Source organism: Pipistrellus kuhlii, unplaced genomic scaffold, assembly GCF_014108245.1.
Source record: "Pipistrellus kuhlii isolate mPipKuh1 unplaced genomic scaffold, mPipKuh1.p scaffold_m20_p_14, whole genome shotgun sequence".
NCBI classification, from domain to species: domain Eukaryota; kingdom Metazoa; phylum Chordata; class Mammalia; order Chiroptera; family Vespertilionidae; genus Pipistrellus; species Pipistrellus kuhlii.
The window spans coordinates 35,424,124-35,451,724 of record NW_023425449.1 but is presented as its reverse complement, the minus strand read 5'-3'; the positions used below and the strand labels follow the sequence as shown (position 1 = coordinate 35,451,724).

Genomic DNA, 27,601 nt, shown 5'->3' with positions numbered 1-27,601 from the left:
TCAGCGGTGATGAAGCGGGAGGCACACAGCTGACTGCACACAGCTCTGCTGACAGACACAGCTCTGCTGGCTGCACACAGCTCTGCTGACGGACACAGCTTGACTTGTCCAGCCCGCCCTTGGTTCCTCCCGGCGCCAGATGTCTAGTGGTTACCTAGGCGATGCCGAGCTCAAGGCTGCAAGCTTTCTGCTAAGCACAGTACGTTTCCTCTGCCCCGTTTTATTCTCTTCAACCCTTTCCGTCGAAAAGGGTTTGTTATGAGAATCAAGACATCATCATAGCTCTTACCATTTAAGAAGTGCCGAGGATTTCAGAAGCTCTAAAAGGGTGCCAGAAAGGATGATGAGGAACAGCCGAAGCCGGTTTGGCTCATTGGTAGAGCGGCAGTCTGTGGACTGAAAGGTCCCAGGTTCGATTCCAGTCAAGGGCATGTACATTGGTTGCGGGCACATCCCCGGTAGGGAGTGTGCAAGAGGCAACTGGTTGATGTTTCTCTCTCATCGACATTTCTAGCTCTCTATCTCTCTCCCTTCCTCTCTGTAAAAAATCAATAAACAAATATGTGTTTCTTATTATAAGTCACAATATCACTCCATCCCTACAGATTCTACACAAAGAATGTAACCGTTAACACTGTGTTCCCAACCCCTGCGGCAAACTCAGGGGTGAGAAACTGCTCAGGCAGAATCCACGGATGCCCTCCATCGCTCTCCTTCCTACTCCTCATCAAGAGAGGCCCTGCGTGAGGCCCCTGCCTCCCACCAACGGCAGCCACGGGACTGTTCATGCGCCTCAAGGGATGCTGATAGAATTGGTCACATCAAATCTCAAAACAAGAAATACAAATGGAAATATTTGAAAATACGTATCATCTCCAAAGTCATCAGAAAATTAAAACAGTGCGAGGACTGTGTTTGCTTACCATATTAACCAAGATGGTGTTTTGTGTGTTTTTTTAATACATTTTATTGATTTTTCACAGAGAGAAAGGGAGAGAGATAGAGAGTTAGAAAGGTCGATGAGAAACATCGACCAGCTGCCTCTTGCACACCCCCTACCGGGGATGTGCCCGCAACCAACATACATGCCCCTGACCGGAATCGAACCTGGGACCTCCCAGTCCGCAGACCGACACTCTACCATTGAGCCAAACCGGTTTCGGCCAAGATGTTTTTTAATGGATAATTAATACATTAGTAGGCAAGCACAAGTGATTTGGTCTAGCCGGAGTGTCAAGTGTGAGACAAGGAAATTAGAGACCCAGTATATGTATTCCAGGGGTTGGCAAAAGTAGGTTTAGTTTTGAGTACACAAATCACAATTTATTCTTATATTATTGTGATTTATTCACTTATTATTATTTATTATTAACCTACTTTTCCCATCCCTGTATTAAGGTCCTACTATGTACCATGCACAGGGATAGATGATGAAGATACAATGGTGAGCAAAACCAGATATGGTCCCTACTCTTGTAGAGATTACCATGTAGTGGGGTAGATAGATACTAATCAAATAATACCACTCCTTAGTGCAGTGTTTTTCAACCTTTTTTGGGCAAAGGCACACTTGTTTCATGAAAAAAATCACGAGGCACACCACCATTAGAAAATGTTAAAAAATTTAACTCTGTGCCTATATTGACTATATATAAAGTAATTCTCTTGAATAGGAATCAAATAAACACAAAGAAAGTATTTTATAATTACTTTATTATGAAATATTAAGTAAACAAAATAGTGAAAAATTATAAAATTCTTGTCTTGTCTGCACCTACGGCACACCAGGCAACATCATGTGCCGCGGAACAGCGGTTGAAAAACGCTGCCTTAGTGCATTGTTGCAAACCAGGCTTGGTGTTCTGCTATAGACCACTAGGGGTCCCTGTGTCCTTCACTCTATCTATGGTAACATCTTCAGGTTCATTGCTAAGTATATGGCGGTCAAGACAAAGGCTACTTTTCCCAGCTCCCTTACAGGGAGGAGTGGCCATGTGAAAAGTTCTGGTTGGTCAGAGGGTTAGTAAAAGTACTAAGTGCAATTCCTATCATGCCCTTAAAAGGAGTGAGTGTGCCACTTTTCCTCTCCCTCCTTCCCACTGGCTGGAAGGTGACTATGGCAGAGGGTCATCTCAGCATGGGGGAGGGGGGAGACCAAGATAAAGGGACTCTGGGCTTCCAACATCACAGCTTCCAGACAAGCCCTGGGCTGCTTAGGCACACGCTGTACTGTGAGCAAAAATGAAACATCTATCTTATCACAGCTAGTGCTTAGTACTGAAAGGAGTTAAAGTAGATTAGGTAGTTAGAGTGAGGGGTGGAAGAATGAGGAATTGTGGAGCCAGCTGAAACAAAGAATGTGTTTTGCAGGAAACAGGATGTTTTTTCTTGGACATGAAAGAGAACAATGTTGCAAAAAAGGTCAGGAACCAATCAGAGAGTGGCACAGACAGACAAAGAGTAGGCCTTTTGCTGATATAAGGGGAAGAGCAGAATACTAGGGGGCAACCCATTGCATGTCCCCCCAACAGCAGGAATCCTGTGTTTGTTGGTAATAAACTCCTGCCTTGTTTGAAGGCCTCTGGTCTGTGGCTTCTTTCTTAGGTTCCGTTAGACAAGACCCTGGGAAAAATTCCTGCTCACTGGTTCCTGTATCAGTCTATATTCTACATCTGTACTATAACCTATCCAGGCGTCTTCAAACTATGGCCCGCGGGCCACATGCGGCCCGCAGAGGAGTCTGATCCGGCCCGCCAGGTTTTTTGGGCAGTGAGCGCAGCCGAGGTGTTACAGTAGGAATTAGTAGTTCATATAGTCCGGCCCTCCAGCTCTCTGAGGGACTGTGATCTGGCCCCCACTTTAAAAAGTTTGAGGACCCCTGAATAGATTCTATAGAAAAAATTAGTTACTAAATTACAGTATAGCCAAACAATAGAAAATTATGCAGCCAGCCGAAACTGGTGTAGCTCAGTGGATAGAGCATCGGCCTGCGGACTGAAGGGTCCCGGGTTCGATTCCGGTCAAGGGCATGTACATTGGTTGCAGGCACATCCCCAGTAGGAGGCAGCTGGTTGATGTTTCTCTCATCAATGTTTCTAGCTCTCTATCCCTCTCTGTAAAAAATCAATAAAATATACTAAAAAAAAAATAATTATGCAACCATTTTTAAAATAAAGTGTATATATATATATATACACACACACATATATATGTATGTATATATATATATATATATATATATATATATAGTGACATGGATTTGAATTTCCCAAATTCAAATTAAAAACAGTATATAGTAACTTCATATTTAGAAATACACATATGCAGATACATGAATATAAAGATAGCATATATAGTATGATATACATATGAAGCAAAAATCTGAAAATTCATATACCAAATTATTAAAATGGTTTAGGGAAACAGTATACAGAAATGAAAAGGGGAATTTTATTTGTTATTCCATGCACTTGTGTGAACTTGATACAATGAAATGCATTAATTTTTATTAAAGAGGCCAGCAAAGATTTTTTTTAAATATATATATTTTTATTGATTCAGAGAGAGAGAGATAGAAACATCAATGATGAGAGAGAATCATTGATTGGCTGCCTCCTGCACGCCCCACACTGAGGATGGAGCCCCCAATCTGGACATGTGCCCGGACCTGGAATCAAACCCTGACCTCCTGGTTCATAGGTTGATGTTCAACCACTGAGCTATGCTGGCCAGGCCAGCAAAGATTTTTATTAATCTAAGGAGAAATTCTCATTTTAATTTTTTTTTTTTAAAAGAAGTTTTAATTGAGAACTGCTAGCAGGACCTTACACCTGTTGTTGTTTAATTTGTCGACACCCTAGGAAGAGCAATTTCAAGTTAAAAATAGCAAAAGCAAATAAGTCATCTAAAAGCTTCCAGTTGTGTTTATCTCTAAGTGATATCAGAACATTGTATGCTAACACAGCTCTGCGGGAGGAAGTGGGAGGCTTACCTGCACCTCTGGCCTCCAGGGGTCAGTCTCAGGGAGAACAGCCCTGGCTTTTGGGAATTGGGGCCTCGGGCTCATCCGAAAACTGGCCCCTGCACTCTCTCAGCAGCACTGCAGTCAGGGATTCAGCCTCAGCCGCACAGGGCCACCAAGTGAGCCATTACAGTCATGCCTTTTCTTAATTCCTGAGACAATCAATGTGAGGCAAACAGCCATTTCCATAAACCGTGAGGTTTCCCATAATAGGCTTATGATGGCATTGCAAACTACTCAGGATAAAGAAGTGATATTTTCCGGACTTCTTTAAATTGTAGCTCCAGAGGTTCCTGAAAACAATTACATTTACTTACTAGAGGAGAGATGAGAACTATAAAGAACAAAGGGTGTCATTTTAAAATGACTTCTGAGAGGCAGCACAATGTAATAGCTGCAGATTAATGGATAACTTCACAAATGAAATTTCCTCTTCCACCGGCAGCATGGAAATCCCCAGGAACAATTCCTGTAAAGCTCAATGGAGGGTGAAACCAATTATTTGAACAGGGCAGGGAGAGCCGAGAGGAGAAAATGAGATTATGAAATTGTTTGGGTGCAGGGAAGAGTTTGGCTCCGTATACTTCTGTTTTCTTAGTAGTGGAACGCAGGGGCTGAACTGAAACCTGAGATCCACAAAGCCGGTTAGGACAGTGAAGACATGCAAAAAGCATTTGTGCCGCCGAAACCGGTTTGGCTCAGTGGTAGAGCGTCGGTCTGCGGACTGAAGGGTCCCAGGTTGGATTCCGGTCAAGGGCATGTACCTGAGTTGCGGGCACATCCCCAGTAGGGGGTGTGCAAGAGGCAGCTGGTCGATGTTTCTCTCTCATCTCATCGATGTTTCTAGCTCTCTGAATCTCTCCCTTCCTCTCTGTAACAAATCAGTAAAATATATTTTTAAAAAAGCAATTGTGCCAAAAGCTCTAATTGACTCCAACAGAGAGAACACCAGGCGAATATCTAAGAAATATTTTGACAAGTTATTAACCCTTTTTTTTTTAAGTCATTAACCCTTCCTGAGCAATGAAAGACCAGAAATAAACAAGAATTGAAAGAGTGCACCTGACCACTTCCCTGTGCATCTGACCACTTCCCTGTTGGCTGGTGCAATCCAGTGGTGAGCTGAAACTAAGCCCCAGCTTAGGAAACAGGATTATTCTTCATGTGGGTGACTCTGTGCTGATAGCATGGGAACAACAAGGAAATAAAAAATAATAATAAAAATTGAAAGAGTGATGTCCGGGGGGTGAAGGAGGCCTACTATATGATCTCTGAAGATGATTTGACTTTGGGTGGTGGATCTTGTAACATAGATCCACACTTTAAACCTGTATGATCCTATTAAGCAGTTACCCCCAATGAGTTTAATAAAAATAAATCAATATAAAAATAAATTGTGGATGAAGACTCTGGAGTGAGAGGGACAGTGGCATATTCTGGAACACAGGCAGGAAGGAGAGGATGGTGGGAGATGCAGCTAGAGAAGGAAAAGATGAATAAGGCCCAGCAGGCCATCCAAAGATTCCAGCATTATCCCAAAGGAATCAAAAGACCCAGGAAGGCCCTTATTTGTTCTTGTTTTGTTTTTTTCCTTTGGCCTTGTGGCATGGCTGGGCCTGTATTTTGAAAGCAGGAACTGCCTTTGTGGAGAATACTTGGCCTGTGGCCCCTGGCCAGCCGCAGGAAGATCAGCCGGGGGCAATGCTGTCACCTGCCCCAGAGCAGAGGCAGGAAATGGAGGAAGGTTGGCCAATTCAAGAGATTTCATTACCTTTGTTTTATGGGCTGAATCCTGCCCCTTCCCACCCCCCAAAATCATGCTGAAGCCCTATCTCCCAGTACCTCAAAATGTGGATTTGGAGATAGGATCTTAAAAAAGTGACTAAGGTCATATAGGTGGGCCCTAATCTAATGATAGGTGTCCTTAAAAGAAAAGGAGATTAAGACACACACAGAGGGACACAGTGTAAAGACACAGGGAGAAGATTATCTACAATCTGAAGAGAGAGGCCTCACTGATGCAGCTACTGTGGAGAATAGTATGGCATTTCCCCAAACATTTAGAACTGCCATTTGATCCAATAATCCCACTTCTAGGAATATATCCAATGAAATCAGAAACACCAATCAGAAAGGATATATGCACCCCTATGTTCATAGCAACACAATTTACAATAACTAAAATTTGGAAACACCCTAAGTGCCCATCAGCAGATGAGTGGATTAAAAAACTGTGGTATGAGTTAAGGGGAGAAACCAAGATGGCGGCATAGGAAAGCACCTAACTGCAGCCTCACACAACAATTTCAATAAAATACAAAATGGACATTGCCCAGAACTACAGGAAAGTCAACTGACTGGAATTTCTACAACGAGAAGGAAAGAGAAAACCAGAAGGAAAATCAGAGGAGCTGTAAAAGCCTAAGGTACAGAGACACATTACGCGCGCAGAGAGGATGGAGCCAGAGAGAAGAGAGAGGCTGGTGTTCCCTAGTGGCTCCGGACTGTGCTGAACCCCAGTTCCAACAGCACTGAACCCCAGTTCTGGGCAAGACCCTGGGGACCCAGGCTCATACAGAGGGAGCCTGGGCTGTAAGGTGGAACCTCAGGGAAGCGGTGAAAGGCAGTCCCGGAGGCGCGCACATTGTGCACAGAGAACAAACTGTTGACTGTGCCGCTGGATTGCCCTAGCAGGAAGGAGACAAAAGCTCCAGACTGCTCTGAACCCTACTTCCAACTGAACTGAACCCCAGTTCCAGGCTCATTGGGGGAGAGCCTAAACTGTTTGGTAGCGGGCGAAACTCTAGAGTACCTTTCTCTCACAGGTGCTTGCAGCGAGCACAGAAGGACACTGAGGAACACTGAGACTCAGGAGCCTCATAGGGCAGGGCTGACGGAAGCCAAGGCTGTAGGCTCCACCCTGAAACTATGCCCCATCCAAGCTTAACACAGAGACTTTTAAGACTACCAACTCAGGGAAGCTGCGAAAAAGCCAAGACATGGAAACAGATCACAAACGAAAGAAATGGAGGACAAAAAGCAACTGAATATAGAGTTCAAAACCACGCATAAGGTTTTTCAAGAATTTCCTAGAAAAGGCCAATAAAATATATGAGACTTATGAGGATATGAAAAACTAGAAATAATAAGGGATCAACTAGAAATGAAGAATACATTGTTTGAAAAAAATATATTATACAGAGTCCTAAAAACAGAATGGAAGATCGCAAGAATCAAGTCAAAGATTTGGAACATAAAGAGCCAATAGACACTCCTCCACAGAAGCAAGAAGACAAGAGAATCCAGAAAGTTGAAGATAATGTAAGAAACCTTTGGGACAACTTCAAGTGAACCAACATCAGAATTATGGGGGTCCCAGAAGAAGAGAGAGCAAGATACCAAAAACATACTGAAAGAAATAGTGACAGAAAACGTCCCCTACCTGGTGAAAGAATTAGACATACAAGTCCAAGAAGTGCACAGAACCCCAAACAAAAGGAATCCAAAGAGGACCACACCAAGACACATCATAATTAAAATCCCAAGAGCAAAAGACAAAGAGAAAATATTAAAAGCAGCAAGAGAAAAGCAGGTAGTTACCTATAAAGGAGCACCCATAAGATTGTCAGCTGATTTCTCAACAGAAACCATGCTTGCCAGACGGGAATGGCAAGAAATATTTAAGGTGATGAATAGCAAGAACCTACAGCCAAAAATACTCTACCCAGCAAAGCTATCATTCAGAATCGAAGGCCAAATAAAGAACTTCACAAATAAAAAAAAGCTAAAGGAGTTCATCACCATCAAACCAAAATTATATGAATTTTTGAAGGGGGTTCTTTAGGAAGAGGAAGAAAATAAAGACAAAAATTATGAACAACAAATATGTAACCATCAACAAGTGAATCTAAAAACCAAGGGAATTAAAAAAATCTGATGAACAATATTAACTGGTGAATATAATAGAATCAGAGGTATGGAAGGGGAGTGAACTGACAATTCTCGGGGAAAAGGGGAATGGGGGGTATGGGAAGAGACTGAACAAAAACTGTGCACCTATGGATGAGGACAATGGGAGGTAAGGAAAGGGCAGAGGGTGAGGTGGGAACCTGGTGGAGGGGAGCAATGGAGGGGAGGGGAGGAAATGAGGAACATTTGTAATAATATGAACAATAAAGATTTATTTTTTTAAAGGCTAGTTAAGAAAGTCTTATGCCCATTTACTAAACATAAAAATAAAGAAGTCAAACAGTATTTAGATACATGAGTCTGAAGCTGAAAATAAAGATGTTTACATACGAAAACAAAACAAAACAAAACAAAAACTGTGGTACTTCTATACCATGGAACTCTATGCTGCTGAAAAAGGAAGGAACAACTACCATTTGCAACAGCATGGATGGACCTGGAGAGCATTATGTTAAGCTAAATAAGCCAACTGGAGAAAGATAAATATCACAAGATCTCATTCATTTCTGGAATATAATAAATAACATAAACCAATGAACAAAAATAGATCCAGAGACACAGAAGCATCGAACAGTCTGTCAAACCTCAGAGGAAAAGCAGGGGAGGTTAAAAAGGGTGGGGTAAGCCGAAGCCAGTTTGGTTCAGTGGTAGAGCGTCGGTCTGCGGACTGAGGGGTCCCAGGTTCGATTCCGGTCAGGGGCATGTGCATTGGTTGCGGGCACATCCCCAGTGTGGGGTGTGCAGGAGGCGGCTGCTGATGTTTCTCTCTCAGCGATGTTTCTGGCTATCTATCTCTCTCCCTTCCTCTCTGTTAAAAATCAATTTAAAAAAAAAAAAGGGTGAGGTAATAGATCAACCAGAGGACTTGTATGCGTACATATAAGTATAACAAATGGACACAGAAAGTAGGGGGGTGAGGACATGTTCGGGGGGGGAGGGGCTGAGGAGAGGTCAATGGGGGAAAAAGGAGACACACTAGTATGTAATACTTTAAACAATAAAGAATTTATACTTTAAAAAATAATTTTAAAAAATAAAAAGAGAGGCCTCAGAAGGAACCAAATTCACCAACACGGACCTCAGATTTCTGGCCTCCAGAATCATGAGAAAATCAATCTCTATTGTTTAGGCTACCCCCTCTGTGGTATTTGTTACGGCAGCCCTAGAAAACTAGTACACTTTGCAAAAAAAAAAAAATAAATAAATGAAGAATAAAACCTTTGGAAAAAATAGATATACTATGTAGGAAAGCACGAGACTTTGTTGGAAAGTCTGTAAGGAGGAATCTCGGAAAGGTTGAGGGCCTCTAGGGGGGCCCTGCCGAAGATGGCAGCCCCTACCTTGACTTTTCCAAATAAATTGGAGCCCCTGGAATCTCTATGTTTAGTCTTTAGAAACGACCTTGTAGAAGTATGTGCTTTCTCAAGGATATTTACCCTGCTGATTGTATCTAAAGGTTAATTTGAGTTCAAGCTGTGATTATAATAAAAGCCTAAGAAGGCACGCAAGTGGGGCTGTTTGGTGCCAATAGCCAAGCAGTCCCTTAGCCTCTCTTTCACAGAAGTGAGTGTCAGACTAATCCATTCACCCATCACTCAGCGTCTACAGTCAGTCCTTACACATTAGATTTATTCTAATTGGAAGCAGAGTAATGAATGATGGTAAAATTCAAACAAAAGAGCATTTCTTCAGTATTCCCAGCGATGGCTTCCACAACGCATCTGTATTTTCCCTAAAATGAAGAATAAGAAACACAAGTAATATAAATATTATGTGCCTCTATTTTGAAAGACTTTTTTATTACTAGGGGGAAGTCATTTAAATTGAATTGCTTATCATTTTCTCAGTTTTCTAATGAGATGAAATTTTATGTTTTTGAATTCAGCAGACTCAAATAAAACTCATTTATTTCCCAAGTATGAGAATGTTTTTAACAACTTTTGAGACTAACCTATGAGATTTTCAAACATTAAATGTCATTTGTAATCAGTAAAGAATATGCATTGTTAAAGTTTATTTTTAAATATTCACCCAAAGTGAAATGTGCAAAATTTTCATTGCTAGGTATCTAATGCAAACATCTAAAAGCACATGGTTATTATTCATAGAGGCAGCTACAGAGTTCTGACAATGCTTTCACCCAGAAGTCACAATAGCGAGCATTTGCATTACGTTTAGCCTTGTATGTTAGAGGGGGAAAAACATGATGTGAAAACGAGCTTTCTTTCATGGAAGTTTTTTTTTTTTAATATATATTTCCATATTCTTCAGAAAGAAGAAATGGCAAAATATCCAACAGCAAGTAAAAGTAGAGGAAAAATCTTGAATATCAATTTTTAGAAGTTGCACACTGCTTGTTCAAATTCTTCACACATCTGTTACTGCCAAAGATGAAGAAAGGACAAAATGACACTTAGACAATACCTTAGAGAACAAGATGCCCCTGAAGGAGAATGGCACTGATGTATTCACAGTCTCTGCAAACAAAACACAAAAAACGGGCATCACTAAGTGATTTTTCTTTTTTTAATATATTTTATTGATTTTTTACAGAGAGGAGAGAGGGATAGAGAACTAGAAACGTCGAAGAGAGAGAAACATCGACCAGCTGCCTCTTGCACACCCCCTACCGGGGATGTGCCCGCAACCAAGGTACATGCCCTTGACCGGAATCGAACCTGGGACCTTTCAGTCCACAGACCGACGCTCTACCACTGAGCCAAACCGGTTTCAGCACTAAGTGACTTTTTTGATAGTACAGCATTCTCCTTTGACACTTCGACCACTGGCAGCAGCAGTCCAAACAAAATTGTAGAGAAACAATAAGTCTTATTCCCTGGCTCCCCTTCTCCCATGGCCCCTCTGCCACTGCAAACCTCTCTCAGGACCAACATTAGTATGGTAGATGCAAACTTTTAAGGCCCACTGGTCTCAATGGTGAATGAGTGATGAACAAGAGAGTGCTAATATGCTTCATTCCTAGTAATATATGTGCATATTTAGTACTACTGCTCCTTTAGCAGGGTATAATAGAGAAGGACAGTTATTTTAAAAGTAGATATATCTGATATTAATTTGAGTCCCAAACATTCAAGGATCTCATGGTGTTTCTTTTTTTTTTTAATTTATGAATATTTTTAAAAATATTTTTAATTGATTTTAAAGAGAGAGGAAGATAGAGGGAGAGAGAGATAGAAACATTGATGAGAGAACCAGCATTGATGATGTGCCTCCTGCGCACACCCCCTGCTAGGTATCAAGCCTGTAACCCTGGTCATGTGCTCTGATGGGGAACTGAACCGGCAGCCTCTTGGTGCATGGGTTGACACTCAACCAACTTAGCCACACCAGTCAGGCAGCATCTGTGTTTCTTAAATCAGAATGTCCTCATTCTGGGCCTATATATCAGCTGCCAAATGGACATATTTATTTGAATGTTCCAAAATCACCTTAAGCTCAACATACCCAGATCAGAACTCATTATCGTTAAGAATTTGCCCCTTCTTTAGCACTAAAATTCCCAGTCCCATTAAACCTTACTAGTCTCCATTTCATCCCCATTACCACAATATTAACGCAGGCCTTCATTACTGTGAGCCTAAGATACCACCAAACTTCCTAATTTGTCTTCACTTCCTTTCTTCTGAGGCAGAGTATAAAGAACACTGAAGGTAGTTCTGCAGCAAAATTGACTAAGATTCCATGAAAAATAATAAATGTGATGTTTAGAAAAAGAGAACCATAACCGAGGGTAAATATACAAATATTATCTGAACAAAGTAAAAATTCTAATATCCCTGTAAACACATGCTAGTGTCATCTTAATAATAATTCAATAACATAATTATAAAATTAAGTTGTTCAAACTGCTAAAAGTAAAAATTTTGAGCCGGGACTGGTTTGGCTCAGTGGATAGAGCATCGGCTTAGGGACTGAAAGGTCCCGGGTTCGATTCCGGTCAAGGGCATGTACCTTGGTTGCGGGCATATCCCTGGTAGGGGGTGTGCAAGAGGCAGCTGATCGATGACTCTCTCTCATCGATGTTTCTAACTCTATATCTCTCTCCCTTCCTCTCTGTACAAAATCAATAAAATATATTTAAAAAAAAAACATAAAAGTAAAAATTTTGAATGGGAATAAAGAGTTATTATCAGAAAAGGAACTTCACATTTTCAGTGTATTAAATTTTCATAACATTCTTATAAACTCTTATATTTTATTCTGAGAGTAATATAGATTAAATGCTTACCTCCCTTTAGAGCTCTACAGAAAGAATAATCATCATCAGATCCTTGACAAATGACTTGTTTGCGCATTGGAAAATTCATGGTGTTAAAAGATACATACAGATTGAAATATAAATTTTTCATGTCTCTTCCTTAAAAAGAAAAAAAAAATCCCATTAGCCCCTCAAATAAAGAGATTATTTTATAAATAATCCTATCTAATAAAGAGGGAATATGCTAATTGACCATCACTCCATCACAAAGATGGCTGCACCCACAGCTGACCCATTGGGCTAGATCACTATAAGGAGCCTTAGCGAGCAATCAGCAGGGAACTCAGGCCACGCCCCCCACCCAGGCACCAGGCCAGGGGACCTGAGGCCATGTTCCCCACGCCCAGTGGGGCTTGACGGGAGACCAAAAGGTGGGCTTCCTGTTTTGGTGCAGGACTAGGGGACTTCAGGCTGCTCCCTCTGCCCCAGCACCAGGCCGGATGACCTCAGGCTGCGCCCCTCCACCAAGTGGGACTTGACAGGGGACTTCAGGCTGCGCCCCCCACCCCAGCACCAGGTCAGGTAACCTCACACTGCACCCCCTGCCCGGCAGGGCTGGACGGGGAACCTCAAGCTGCCATGCCCACCCCAGCACTGGGCCTGGGGACCTTTGGTGCACCTCCCTGCCTGGCTTGGCTTGACAGGGAGCCTCAGGCCGCACCTCCCACCTTAGCACCAGGCTCGGGGACCTCAGGCCATGCCCCCCATTCTGGCGCCGGGCCATGGGACCTAAGGCTACACTCCCTGTCCAGCAGGGTTTGACAAGGGTGGGACTGGCCAGGTCTGGATCTAGCCCAATGGGTCTCACGCGATTTTGAGGCACATATGAGTGGGTGGTGGATCCCATGGTGCGCCCTAGACTCTGACAGGGGGAAGTTTTTCGTATACCATTTACTAATTTTCTTTCATCTCTGACACTTCTATTATAGAGAAAGTGCAGCCGAAACCAGTTTGGCTCAGTGGTAGAGCGTCGGTCTGCGGACTGAAAGGTCCCGGGTTTGATTCCGGTCAAGGGCATGTACCTTGGTTGCGGGCACATCCCCGGTAGGGGGTGTGCAAGAGGCAGCTGGTCGATGTTACTCTCTCATCGACGTTTCTAGCTCTCTCTCTCCCTTCCTCTCTGTAAAAAGATCAATAAAATATATTTATAGAGAAAGAGCAAATAGCAATATTAAATTATTTTCTCTAATTAATCCCCTTTTAATGTGCCTGGATTTCATGTACCAGGCATCTAGTAATTAATATTTATTATATACTTAAAATATGTCCTATGCTTTTGCAACATTATTTCATTTAATCATCACAACTACCTATAATGTGGGTATTGTGATCCTTATTCTGTAGATGAGAAAACTGGAGTTTTGAGAGGGTAACTAGCGGATTATAATCAAATAGAATATTCCACAGTAAGAATTATATGCTATGCCTAAAACTAGAGAAAATTATTTTTTAGAAAACTATCAAATGAAGATATAAAATTTTCTGTTGTAATTACAATTCTGCTAGAAGTTCAAAGAAAAGAAAGGAAATAATGATAATTAACTCATGCCCACTTTTTAGTAGTTTTGATGACACATTTCTTGGAGGATAAAATTAAACATTTTAATTAAAAATTAAGTGTATGAATCATTATTTCCTCATGGTCTCCCTAATAATAATTAACATGAGAAGAGCCAGTAAACAATGCATTTTGCTCAATTCTTATATTATTCAGTTAGCCCAACTGGAAAAGATGTACAATTTTTTTATAATGAAAATAGTTTATTGTAGCCACCATCTCAATGAAAATATTTTCCTAGCTGAAACCATTTTGGCTCAGTGGTAGAGCGTCGGTGTGCGGACTGAAAGGTCCAGGGTTCGATTCCGGTCAGGGGCATGTACGTTGGTTGCGGGCATATCCCCGGTAGGGGGTTTGCAAGAGGCAGCTGGTCGATGTTTCTCTCTCATCGACGTTGAGAGAGACGTCTCATATAGCTCTCTATCTCTCTCCCTTCCTCTCTGTAAAAAAAATCAATAAAATATTATATATATATATATATATATATATATATATATATATATATATATATTTTCCTCCCTAATAAGGTCACCAGGGTTCACTGTAGCCATAACCAAAGGAAAAGTTTTCCAACCTTAACTTGAATTTGACTGTGGGTAACAGAGCTGCCGGATCCTCCTCAAAACTCTCTCCTTGGTTTGGTGTCAGTGCTCCCACTCTCTTCTGGCTGTCCTTCAGCCCCTCTGACTCCTCCTTAGTCTAGTTCATTGACTCTCCTCCCTAAGGTTTCTATCCTCAGTTTTCCTCAATATTTACTCTGCACACTGAGATAGTAAGATTGTGGTCATTTGTTGCATAATAACAGAAAACTAATACATGTACATTTGGAACACAATCATTTGTCATCGATATCGCTTGGATTCTTTTAATTGATGTACATTAGTGAAACTTTGGACTTACTTGGAATGTAGGAAATAAGCAAATGTCCTTTGCTTCCCTTCAATTCTACACAGGGTTCATTTCTTACTGAGATAGGATAGTTCACGTTATCTAAATGGAATGAAGATAATGTCAATACAATATTTCCAATAAAGTAAGATCTTCTGAAATTCACCCCCCCAAATGATGCCTTCAGTATTAAAATTGAGATACTAAAATACTAATGAGAAAAGCTAATGTTGGTTAAAAATATCTCCCTCTCCAGAGGAATGGCATCGCCAGATGGCAGAGTAGGAAGTCCAAGACCCTTCTTTCCCCCACATACTTCGAATTCAGCAACAGTTCGTGGACAAATTCCCTTTGTGAAAAATCAGAAACGAATCAGAAGTTTCCTGTGACCCAGGAGAATGCCAATCCAGACTCACTGACGTTGGTAGGGAGACTGGGGACACCCCCTCAACAGAGACCCTGAGCCTGGCACAGCAAAGACAGGAGAAGAATCCCCTAGCCTCCAGCTTCACTCGGGAGGGCAGAGGTTAATCCATGCATCCAGACGCCCAAATTTTCCAAGGGGGAGTCCCAAAAGGACTGAAGAAATAGAAAGTTGGAATAGACCTAAAGCTACAATAGTATGGGACTTGAATAAGGAATCACTTGTACGATCATCTGCTGAGCCAAGCTGGTGTGGCTCAGAGGTTGAGCTTCGGTCCATCTATGAACGAGGAGATCACAGTTTGATTGCCAATCAGAGCACACGGCCCAGATTTTAGGCTTGATCCTCAATCGATGTTTCTTTCTAACTCTCACTCCCTTCCTCATGCTCTAAAAATCAATACAAACTTTTTTTTTTTTAATCAAAAGACAGCCCTACCTGGTTTGGCTCAGTGAATAGAGCATCAGATGGAAGGATTCAGGGTTCAATTCCGGTTAAGGGTACATGCCTGGGTTGTGGGCTCAATCCCCAGTAGGGGATGTGCAGGATGCAGCCAATCAATGCTTCTCTCTCATCACTGATGTGTCTACCTCGCCCCCTCCTTCTCCCTTCCTCTCTGAAAAAAAAAAAAAAAATCAAAATCAAAATCAAAAGACAAATCAGCTCAATTGGTTGGGTGTCATCCATGCACCAAAAGGTTGTGAGTTGATTTTCAGTCAGAGTATATGTCTGGGTTATTGGCTAGATTCCCTATAGGGGATGTGCAGGACACAGCCCATTGATTCACTCTTATATTGATGTTTCTTTCTCTCTCTCTCTCCCTCTCCCTTTCTCTAAAAATTAATTAAAATATTTTTAAATATATTTTATTGATTTTTTTATAGAGAGGAAGGGAGAGGGATAGAGTTAGAAGCATCCATCATCTGCCTCCTACATACCCCCTACTAGGGATGTGCCTGAAACCAAAATACATGCCCTTGACTGGAATCGAACCTGGGACTCTTCAGGCTGCATGCCGATGCTCTATCCACTGAACCAAACTGGTTAGGGTAATAAAAGTATTTTTTAAATATTTTTATTGATTTTTTACAGAGAAGAATGGAGAGCAATAGAGAGCCAGAAACACAGATGAGGGAGAAACATCTACCAGCTGCCTCCTGCACACACACACACACACACACACACACACACACACACTGGGGATGCGCCGGCAACCAAGGCACATGCCCCTGACCGGAATCGAACCTGGCAGGCTGATGCTCTATCCACTGAGCCAAACCAGTCAGGGCAAAAATATTTTTTAAAAGACAAATCAAATTATTGATACTAGGACCTTAAAAGCTAATTATAATATGAAGTGGGATATAAACAAAGGCCCCAGTGTATACTTAACTTAGTGCTTTGTCTTATAGCATTCTGTCTTAGAGCATTAGTTAAGTATACACTTTTACCTATATGTTCCCAAAAATTCTAGTTTAGCACTTCTTAGTTGGGATTCAGGAATCTGTAGTTTAACAACTCCACCGGGTGATTCTCATCATGAGAGAAGTTTGGGAAACACTGGTCTAAGGGAAAAGAGGCCCATGCCCCTGACTAAAGAGCCAGCTGTTGCATGTTTTAAAAACTATTGTGGCGCAGCGGCTGAAAATCACTGGCCACAATAATCCGTTCCAGGAGGCACCTGGGACTGTGCTTCCTTGTCAGGAGGAACTAGTCTAGGGGCCTGGACGCAAAAGCTCAGAAGCAGGCTGGGAGGGATCTGAGGCTAGGCTCTAGGCGGGGAAAGTTAACACAGGGAACCACAGAAGCCCTTGGAGGTTTAGAGATGGGGAGGCCTGTGAAGGATCGGGATAACCCACACAGGGAGGTCATCAGCCATCACTCTTGCTGCCGGCAGCAGCTGTAACACACTCCGCTTCCTGAGTTCTCGCCACAGCAGGAAGGAGTTCTTGTGAAAACACACCCTCGAAATAGTTGGCACTACAACTACCCGTTGCTGTGCACTTACCGCAGTAGGTGTACCAAAGGCTCACATCGGAGGAGTTGCAGACCCAGTACTGCTTCCCAGGTTCAGGCAACGTGGAAGGAAACAGGGTGGAAAGAAGCATAAGTAGGAACATGATTTAATATCTCCCAAACTTGACAAATGCAAGGAGAACCAGCAACTCATCCTCAGGTTCTTCTTCCCTTTCAGTAAGTAGGAAAGAGTCAACTTAGTCATCAGTCACATGACTTCTAAGTTCCAATCCAACTGTTTCCTCTTTCTGGTGTGTGTGTGTGTGAGAGAGAGAGAGAGAAAGAGAGAGAGAGAGAGAGAGAGAGAGAGAGAGAGAGAGAGAGAGAGAGAGAGAGAGAGAGAGAGAGAGAGAGAGATTGATTTGAGCACTTCCTGCAAGGGGAGAAAAGAAAGTGATTTAGAATATATGTACTCTTTTCCAATGCTTGATGCAAATTAGAGCACAGAGCTGTACACACAAAACAGGGTATTTCCCAGTCAACAGTAACAAAGCCAGCCTGTGGGTTTCCTTTAGGATCCCAACAGAGGACACCCCTTTTCCATTCTCCCCCAGAGGCTCTTGACACAATTTCTCATGGCCCAGAGGACTGGGCAAATAGATCCCAACCGAACAGCCCTATGCAAACTGTTTCTGCTCAGCAGCAGGTCAGCCCTGGGGCAGAGCCGGGCTGGAGAAAACCCCAGACAGTCCATCAGCAGTAGTTCTGCCTTGTGGGCTGGGGCCCTGCCAGGCTTGAGAATGAACTTCCTTAAGCAAACTGCAGCTCCAGGAAGTATTTTGAGCCCTAATAATAAAATGAACACCATTTCATGTATGGCATGAATTTATCTCATTTCAAAACTCTTTATTCCCTTCCAGAAAAAGGTGACCCTTTAGATTCTTTGCTATTTGAAATCATTTATAGGATATAGTTTGGGATTACAATGGCATGGAGTTGGGGCCTAAAAATCTACAAGTTTAGATGGAAATAAGCACATGTTGGTAAAAGGTTTCAAGAAGTGTGTAACTTTCCCTTTTTAAAAATGTTTTTAAATTTTTTTTTTATTATTGATTTCAAAGAGTAAGAGGGAGAAATAGAAACATCAATGAGAGAGAATCATTGATCAGCTGCCTCCTGCATGTCTCCTACTAGGGATCAAGCCTACAACCTGGGCATGTGCCCTGACAGGGAATCGAACCATGATCTCCTGGTTGATAAGTTAATGCTCAACCATTGAGCCACACCAGCTGGGCTTCCATTTTTTAAAAGGCACAAATCCACAGAAGAAGATATGGGGAGCTAATAGATATTTTCAGGTTTGCAAGATAAAAACGTTCTAGAGATCTGTTGCATAGCAATGTAAATATAGTTAACACTATACTGAATTGTACTAAACTGCACACTTAAAATTGGTTAAGATGGTAAATTTTTGTTTTACATTTTACCATAATTTAAAAATGTGTTTAGCCAAAGCCAGTTTGGCTCAGTGGTAGAGCATCGGTCTGCGGACTGAAAGGTCCCAGGTTCGATTCCGGTCAAGGGCATGTACCTTGGTTGCGGGCACATCCCCAGTAGGGGGTGTGCAAGAGGCAGCTGGTCGATGTTTCTCTCTCATCGACGTTTCTAGCTCTCTATCTCTCTCCTTTTCTCTGTTAAAAATCAATAAAATATATATTTTTTAAATGTGTTTAGCCAAGGTCAGTGTGGCTCAGTTGATTGAGCAGCGTCCCACACACTAAAAGGTCTCTGGTTATATCCTGGGTCAGGATACATGCCTGAGTTGCAGGCTTGATCCCTAGTAGGAGACATGCAGGAGGCAGCCAATATTTCTCCTATTAATATTTCTCTCTCCTCTCGCTGCTCCCCTCCACTCTAAAAGCAATGGGAAAATATCCTTGTGTGAGAATTAACAAAAAGATATAGCCAAAACCGGTTTGGCTCAGTGGTAGAGCGTCGGTCTACAGACTGAAAGGTCCCAGGTTCGATTCCGATCAGGGGCATATACGTTGGTTGTGGGCACATCCCTGGTAGGGGGTGTGCAAGAGGCAGCTGATCGATGTTTCTCTCTCATCGACGTTTCTAGCTCTCTTCCTCTCTGTAAAAAAATCAATAAAATATATTTAAAAAAAGATATACATCACATTAAGTGTTAAGATAGCAACAAGTATATGCCTAAGTAGCTGTCAGAACAGGCAGGCAGAGACCCAACCTGAGAATGGAGATGTAAACAGCTTATCTTTCTGAGACCCCAGAGCCCGCTGCTAGGCAAGCTGGCAGATCCTAGCAGAAGGCAGGCTCTGGGTGTCACAAAAATGAGCTCTTTTCTACCTGAAGCTAAAGCTTCTAGCAGTTTCAGACTTGCATGCTCCTCCCTATGAACTAGTGATAGCTCTGCTGCTTCCCCATCGGCCTCCCTTATGGAGGCAAGGTGTGAAGATCAGACTCACCATCTTGGCAGGCAGCAAGACATGAGGTAGCTCCATGCAGTCTGAGTGTTAACTGTGACTGGCAATTAGGACAGTACCTAGCGTACACCAGGCACTACAGATCTAAATGGTTTGAGCTTTTGCTCCTGGCTGAAAATCCTTCACAGGAAACAACTTTTGTTTTACAACTAGAGGTAAAATCTTAAAATGCCAAGAGTTAGCAGAGATCGCTATAAAACACACTATCAACCTTAGTACATGTTCTTCTCCTACTGATGGGATGCACCAGAGCAGTGCATGAAGGACCACAGAAGACACTGCTGAGGTCGCCATTTCCCACAGCTTACCGCAGGGAGAGCCTTATTACAGGCAGCTGAGAACCGAGGTAACAAGCTGTTACCAAAGGAAGCAGATTAACACTGCTTTCCAGAATATATAAAATTTTTAAGTTTTTAATGTGAGAAAAGATTGTATCTTTACCTTTAGAAAAATCCAAACACAAAGGAAAGATAACTCCCTTTACTTTTATTATTGTTATTATGTGCCAGATATCCAATTCCCAGCTGAGAGGCAATCACATTTACTTATTAGCCATGCATATGCCAGCATGTACATGTATTTTCACACCTTTTTTAAAACACAAATGGTGGAGTATTATGTTTTGTTTTTCAAGCATAGCTTATTATAAAGGAATATAATTCTCTGAAAATTAGAAGTTGTTTGTTACAGTTTCAATTTAACAGTCACTAACAGAAAACACAAGTAAAGGCAATTTTATTATTATACACGGGAAAATAAATCACATTTAAGCACAAACATAAAAACAATAGACTCATTTCTCATCTTCAAGCTGTTTCTTTTCACTGGTTTCTTCCATATCAAAAGTGAATGGTTTGTCATAACCCATTAGATGGTCATAGTCTTTGGGGTTTGGAAAGAGACCTGGATTAACTAACAGTGATTTTGTGTTAGCAAAAAATGTGGTAAACAGATGTGTGGTGCTTGGAATCTTCACGTCATTCTGGTGAAACACAGTACTGATTTCTGAAAGCAGAACGCTGTAAGTGACGGCTTTGTAAGTGTCTGTGGTGGCCTCATGATACAACCGAATGACATAGCCTTTGGTAATCAAGTGAAGCAGGACCGGAGTGACCACTGTAAAGCTTCCTAAGATGCCGTAAAACAAGATTTGCAAAGGCAGACTTCCAAACACAACATTACTTTGGGCAAAAATGTATGGCAGAAATGCAAGGCTGAGTGCACTTGTAGAATAAGAGAAACATTTCACACCTAAATAGGAAAAAAAGGGAGAGGATTAATAATTTTAAATTTTATAAAAGAATCAATCTATCCAATACAGCTCAGTGGCGTCAATCCAGGTCTCCCAGGCCAGAGATGTGACACAGCGCAGGCTCAGTGGCCTAGTCACGTAATGACTTCTAAGAAATTTCTAAATTATTAGAATAACTTCAGGGCTTCACTCAATAGCGATAATAACCTGTCCTTACTCCTAATGTTTTAAATAGCTAAAAATGTACTTTAAATGTACTCTATTTTAATATCAAACTCTAGAGAACATACAGATTTCCAGAGAAAATTTTAATAATTGATACCAGCATGATCAAAAATACAAATGCAAATGTGAGTATTCAAAATCTAATGTCGAACTTGGTTATAAAAACAATCCTCCATATAGTTCAGGTTATACTTATTTTAGAGATTATATAATGAGATACCTAAGTTCTCCTGATCTTCCCTACTAAATTATTCCATACTAAATTCTAAATTATGATCCAAGGAAAAAGTTTTAAATTTGTAGCAATTTAGCGCTCCATCTTTTCCTTCTCCATAATTATCGACCACCTGGAAAAGCCATAATAAGCATGTTTGTTGAAAGTTCTAAGATGACCTAAAAAAATGTAAAGTATTACATGCTCAAATTTTTAAATATATGAAATAAACATTCCCCAAAAATAACTTCTTCAGTGGTATTCTTCCTTTTTTTCTGTATATTCAAACGTTACCTGAATATACATTTTTTGCTGTTTTGGTGTTAAGCATCCCAAGAGGTGACCAAAGGAAGGAAGCTTTAATACCTCACTGTAAGATAACAAAGGCATAATAGGCTTCAAAAATCTATTTAAATCTAAACATGCAAAGGTCTCAACCTCTAAATCTTGTATCAACAAACTACAAGAAAAAAAAATTATAGTTTACTTTTTCCTTATGTCTTGCAATTAAGAGGTGTTAAAAGTAGCACATACTAAGAGTTTTGGGTTTTTTTTACAATTAAAAGGAAAAGATGATACCATCATTTGATTACCCACCAAATACTGTTCGGGCCAAATTCCCAGTATAAATCAGTCTTCCATCTTCTGGTTTTTCAACTTGTTTGTGTAAGCTTCGAACACATCTTTTCCAACAAATGGGTACCTATTGAAACAGAGACCTTTATAAGTAGATAATAAATTGTATTTAGAACTTTTAAATTTTAAAAAAATTAATGAAAAGAGAACTTCTCACATGAGATATAAGGAATATCTAGAGCTAAAGAAACCAAATTTGCTAATAGAATGGCTTCCCTTAATTCCAGTCATAAGTAGATGCATGTTGAGTTAGAGTTTGAAGGCCTAAGTTTTCGTCCCAGCTTCAAGCTTTTTAAATAGTGTGACCTTGAACATATTATATAAAGACTTTACTGGAATAGTTTCTTCTATGCCACTGTTAATGAGAACATCACTCTCATTTGACCAAGATACATGCATTTGCTCTTCAAAGACAAAAAATTTATTAATGTAAGTAAAACACTGAAAAATCAGATTGTGTAAGTTCCAGAATGTTTTTATTACTTCTAAAATATTTATATTATAGCTAGTACAAAAAAAGAAAAAAAAAGATAAAAATTATGATCAACAAATACATCAACAAGTGAATCTAAAAATCAAGTGAATTAAAAGTCTGAGGAACAGAATAAACTGGTGAATATAATAGAATCTGGGGCAAAGAAAGGGAGTGGATTGGTAATTATCAGGGGGAAAGGGGTGTGGTGGGTGCAGGAAGAGATTGGATTAAAATCGTACACCTACGGATGAGGAAAATGGTGGGGGGAGTAAGGGCAGAGGGTGGGGCGGGAACCCGGTGGAAGGAAACTATGGGGGTGGGGGGGAAGGGAAGGAGACACAATTGTAATAATCTGAGCAATAAAAATGTATTAAAAAAAGAAAGAAAAAAAAAAGAGTAAATCTTGAAGGCCTTGTATCTATCCCCTGGCATTCCTTGTTCCTTTTAAGGAAACCATATTACTTGAAATCTAACATTCAATTTCATGGGAAGAGTCCCCAGAACACGGGAAAATTAACTTCACGGCACACAAACTTCAAAGGGCATGCCTAATTCCTTTCTGCTAAAATATAATTAGTTCCCAATTTCAACAGTGTCTGCTAATCCTGATATTTCACTAGGCAGGATTAGAAGACAACTGAACCAGATTAAAACGAGAGGATTATCATCTCTATCCTCTTTTTTCTCGAGAGCAAAGGAATTCGTAAAAATAGAACCACATAATAAAATAAATTTAAAAAAACGAACTCAGCCCCACGGGCTCAGTGGTTGTGCACGGACCTATGAGCTGGAAGGTCAGGGTTCAATTCCCGGTCAGGGCACCTGCCCCAGATTGCAGGAAGCAGCCAATCCATGTTTCTTTCTCATCGATATTTCTCTCTATATATCCCTCTCCCTTTCTCTAAAATCAATAAAATATGTATTTTTAAAAACACAACTCAAAGTCAGATTATCCAAGTTCGTAATTCGGGATATAATGTGTATGGATATAATGTGTTCTTAATTCGAGATATAATGTGCATGTTGCAAATTAACCCTTCTGAGCTTCTGCAAAAAGGGCAAACGAGAAAATAAGTCTCGGGGGGGAGGGAGATTGGTAAGGTATGTAGACATATAATATCTTAATAAAAAATAAATAAAAGACAAAAAAAAAGAAAAGAAGTCCCCACAAACCCGCTGGACTTGCTGTAAAGTGCTGGGAACCACCCAGAGAATAACAATAACCCCTTCCCAAAGGATGCTCCGACACTCGCGGGAGCCGTGGTCCCCAGGACCCCAGGCTCACGGGCTGTTCCCCAGCCGAGTCCGGCTTCTCCTGCAGCCCCCGCGGCCGGCTCCTTCCGCACCCCAGCCCCGGACCACCGTGGGGGAAGCCGGGCCCATCTCCCTCCCTTCCTCCGGCCCGCAAGCCCTCCGCTGGCCGACCTGCGCCGGCCCGGGACGCCGGAAAACCTGCAGCCCGGCGCTCCTGCCGCCGCCGCCCGGCCCCGCGGAGCTGCAGGAGGACCCCCGCGAGACGGCCGCCCCGAGGCCTCGGAACGCGATGGCCGCCCACGGCGTCGCCCTCTTCCTGCAGAGCCGCCGTCCGGCCGCCAATGGGCCGCCCAGCGCCAAGAGCAGCATCGCGCGCGTGAGAAACGGCGACGGGCCGCGCCGCGCCGCGCGCCGGGAACCCCGAAGGCCGGCTCCTCACGCGAGGGCGGCCGGGAACGGGTCACGCTGGCCCCGCCCCCCCGGAGCCCTGCAGGCCGGATTGGCCACCGCTCGTGCGCCGAATACGCGGTCCGCCGGCAACCTTCCTCCGGGTCGCGCGCGTTCCGGGTCCTTGGAGCTAAGACGCCGAGACACCGGTCCCCTAGCTGCCACCGCCCGCGGCCGCCCAGCGGCGCGCGGGGCTTCCCCGCCCCGGAGTCTGTGTGCAAGGACAGAGGGGAGAACCGTGCTCCAAGGACAAAGCCTGGAAGCCAAGGTTCAGTCTTTCATTCTCGTGGGCGTCGTTTTCTAGGCCCCCAAAAAGTATTTTCTTTGCGGAAAGTGATGCTTAGCCTGTTGACGCAAGAATAACAACATTTTAGGATTTGAACGAAAATGAGTGGTAATTTAATGCAACAAGTGGGTTGCTAGAAAGTAAACGGAACTCGTTTCCTAGAATGTTCCTACTTGTCCAATTTGTCTTGTGGAATCATTCATATCCATGTAAACACTCATCCCCTGCTTGTTCAAGTGCTTCAGCGTCTATTGGGATTGTTAGGAGCAGAGGATTCAAAGATACTGGATACAGTTGAGAATCCACAGTGCGTGCTCACATAGCGAAGGAAACACTTATAAATATGCCAAAATATAATCAAATAGACCAATTCTCAAAAGGCTACAGAAGCCCATAGCAAATCACATCATAAATTGTTGTGGCCAGCAAGACCCGGTGGAGGCAGGGCTCCAGATGGCCAGCAAGACCCTGTCCAGGCAGGACTCCAGGCCAGGGAAGGAACGAGCAACCAGACCCACAACAAAGAATGTAGCATAAATGTTAATCATAAAATAGTTCTGTTGCAAGGCTCAACCCCCAGGCAGGCACGTCCTGTTACCAGTAGCCACAAGGCAGGACAAACAGACCAAACCAGGTCAAACAGAGACTGCTTAAGCTGAAAATAAACCCCCACCCCAGGTGTTGTATAAACTTTAAATGTTACCGTACTAGTGGAATTTTTCTATGACTTATAACTGACGTTTCTTTGTTAAAACTTTAGCCAACCCTAATCTGCCAGGCATCCCTAAGACGGGGATAAAAGTAGCATGCTTAGAGTGGGTCGGGGCTCTCGTTGCTCGCTGCTGTGTCAGTTGAGACGGGAGCCCGGACTCGAGTTCGTAATAAAGGCTTCCTGAATTCCAGTGTGGCTGACTGGTGGTCGTCATTCGCGGGTCGCCCACAACAAAATCATTTGGCCTCACACTGCCTAGAAGCTTCATGTCCAGCTGGGTCTTGAAAGATGAGCCTCCAACCAGTAAAATCACACTTTTGTTTACTATTTGGAAACTGTTTTTGATTCAACATGTTATTTGCATACGAGGAGAACAAGCTAATAGTCTAAAATAATATCACCATGGCAACTCCTGTCCACTTTTTCTCAGTACCCAGAAGGATACAATTATACTACTTGTGTATGAATAATTTCATTCTGAAAATTACCCACTTACATTTTAAAAATTCTTCTAAACAGTGTAATTAGTAGACAAACATCATCGCTTACTCATTATTTTACTGATATATATTTAACTTTTTCTTTAATATTGTTAAAAATGTAAACTGAGGGATATTAAGAATTTTGAGTTTATTCGAGCAAAAATGTATTCAAATTGGGTAGTACCAAATTGAAGTTAGGAAACTCTACTGACCAGAGCTTTTAAAGACAAGGTGCACAGGCAAAGCAAAGGACTTATTTGATTGGCTATAAGTTAAGCAGTTGCATTATTTGGGAAAACTTAGTTGGTGGTTGTTCTTATCCTTGAAGCATTTACAGGAATTGACTCTGGCTTAGGTTTTGGTTTCCCTACCAGGCTACCAGGTACCAGAGTTACCTCACTCTAATAGCCTTCTCTTCGATTATTTTAACAATATGCTGAGAAAACCTGCATTTTTATCTTTTGTTAAACTGAGTTTCATCCTACAAATATAGTCAGTAAGTAAAGCATTTGGTCTACTTCTCAAGGTTTCCAAATAGCTAAAATGAAATATTATGAAGACTGTGCTATAAAATTATAGGGAATTGTTATGCATTGTTAAAATAAATTTCCCAAGTCTAGTAATTTAGAGACATTTGTTGAATGTAAACTACTTGAGTGACATTTTTTTTAATGTATTTTTATTGATTTTTTACAGAGAGGAAGGGAGAGAGATAGAGAGCTAGAAACGTCAATGAGAGAGAAACATCGACCAGCTGCCTCTTGAACACCCCCTATAGGGGATGTGCCCGCAACCAACCTACATGCCCTTGACCGGAATCGAACCTGGGACCTTTCAGTCCGCAGACCAACGCTCTACCACTGAGCCAAACCGGTTTCAGCCTTGAGTGACATTTTTAAAATGTTTTGCTATTTAAAAAATAAGCTTTGATTCCTTGTTCATATCACCTGAGAGGTTCCCTTTAAAAATAGAGGCTGAGCCGAAACCGGTTTGGCTCAGTGGATAGAGCTTCAGCCTGCGGACTGAAAAGTCCCAGGTTCGATTCCAGTCAAGGGCATGTACATTGGTTGCGGGCACATCCCCAGTAGGAGGTGTGCAAGAGACAGCTGGTTGATGATTCTCTCACATCAATGTTTCTAACTCTCTATCCCTCTCCCTTCCTCTCTGTAAAAAATCAATAAAATATATTTAAAAATATAGTGGCTGCCGAAACCGGTTTGGCTCAATGGATAGAGCTTGGGGACTGAGAGGTCCCGGGTTCGATTCCGGTCAAGGGCATGTACCTTGGTTTTGGGCATATCTCCAGTAGGGGGTGTGCAAGAGGCAGCTGATCGATGACTCTCTCTCATTGATGTTTCTAACTCCCTTCCTCTCTGTACAAAATCAATAAAATATATTTTAAAAAAAATAGTGGCTGATGGAAATATTGAAAATGGCTATCACTTTTAGAATGTCATCATTATTGTATGAAATTTTGTTTATTTAACTGTCTTTCCTCCCCATTTACCAATACCTTTCCCATTCTTTAAGGTGAGCTTAAGATCAGAATGGCATGATGGGAAAAATGGGGGAAAAAAATTTGGTAAAGCTAATATAAGAACCCTAAATACACTGAAACTGGTTTGGCTCAGCGGACAGAGCGTTGGCTTGCGGACTGAAAGGTCCCAGGTTCGATTCCGGTCAAGGGTATGTACCTTGGTTGTGGGCACAAGCCCAGTGGGGAGTGTGCAGGAGGCAGCTGATCAATGTTTGTAACTCTCTATCTCTCTCCCTTCCTCTCTGTAAAAAAAATCAATAAAATATGTTAAAAAAAAAAAAAAAGAACCCTAAATACTTCGTTTTTTAAATATATTTTTATTGATTTTTTACAGAGAGGAAAGGAAAGGAAGAGTCAGAAACATCGATAAAAGAGGAACACTGACCAGCTGCCTCCTGCATACCTCCTACTGGGGATATGCCCGCAACCAATGTACATGCCCTTGACCAGAATCGAACCCGGGACCTTTCAGTCTGCAG

General features: G+C 41.9%; 2 protein-coding genes and 1 non-coding gene across 4 annotated transcripts; 1 reads left to right on the top strand and 2 right to left on the bottom strand.

Annotated features, from left to right (window-relative positions):
• Nucleotides 1–5,090: 5,090 nt before the first annotated feature.
• Nucleotides 5,091–5,220, top strand: LOC118718733. Its single transcript, XR_004987910.1, has one exon. It is a non-coding gene; the product is annotated as a small nucleolar RNA SNORA65 (small nucleolar RNA).
• Nucleotides 5,221–9,598: 4,378 nt separating this feature from the next.
• LY96 (lymphocyte antigen 96) lies at nt 9,599–17,429 on the bottom strand. Of its 2 annotated transcripts, XM_036437152.2 has the most exons (5): nt 17,148–17,425; nt 14,728–14,817; nt 12,240–12,368; nt 10,415–10,467; nt 9,599–9,722 (listed from the first exon to the last, which is right to left on the bottom strand). In XM_036437152.2, exons 1-5 carry the CDS (start codon nt 17,257–17,259, stop codon nt 9,624–9,626), a joined length of 483 nt encoding a protein of 160 aa, XP_036293045.1. In that variant the 5' UTR covers nt 17,260–17,425; the 3' UTR covers nt 9,599–9,623. The 2 variants fall into 2 exon arrangements, with proteins under 2 accessions (XP_036293045.1, XP_036293046.1); XM_036437153.2 differs by lacking the exon at nt 14,728–14,817 and having other exon boundaries at nt 17,148–17,429.
• Nucleotides 17,430–20,320: 2,891 nt separating this feature from the next.
• On the bottom strand, nt 20,321–24,134 carry TMEM70 (transmembrane protein 70). Its single transcript, XM_036437151.2, has 3 exons — nt 23,830–24,134; nt 21,891–21,996; nt 20,321–20,853 (listed from the first exon to the last, which is right to left on the bottom strand). Exons 1-3 carry the CDS (start codon nt 24,025–24,027, stop codon nt 20,396–20,398), a joined length of 762 nt encoding a protein of 253 aa, XP_036293044.1. The 5' UTR covers nt 24,028–24,134; the 3' UTR covers nt 20,321–20,395.
• Between the last annotated feature and the right edge of the window lie 3,467 nt (nt 24,135–27,601).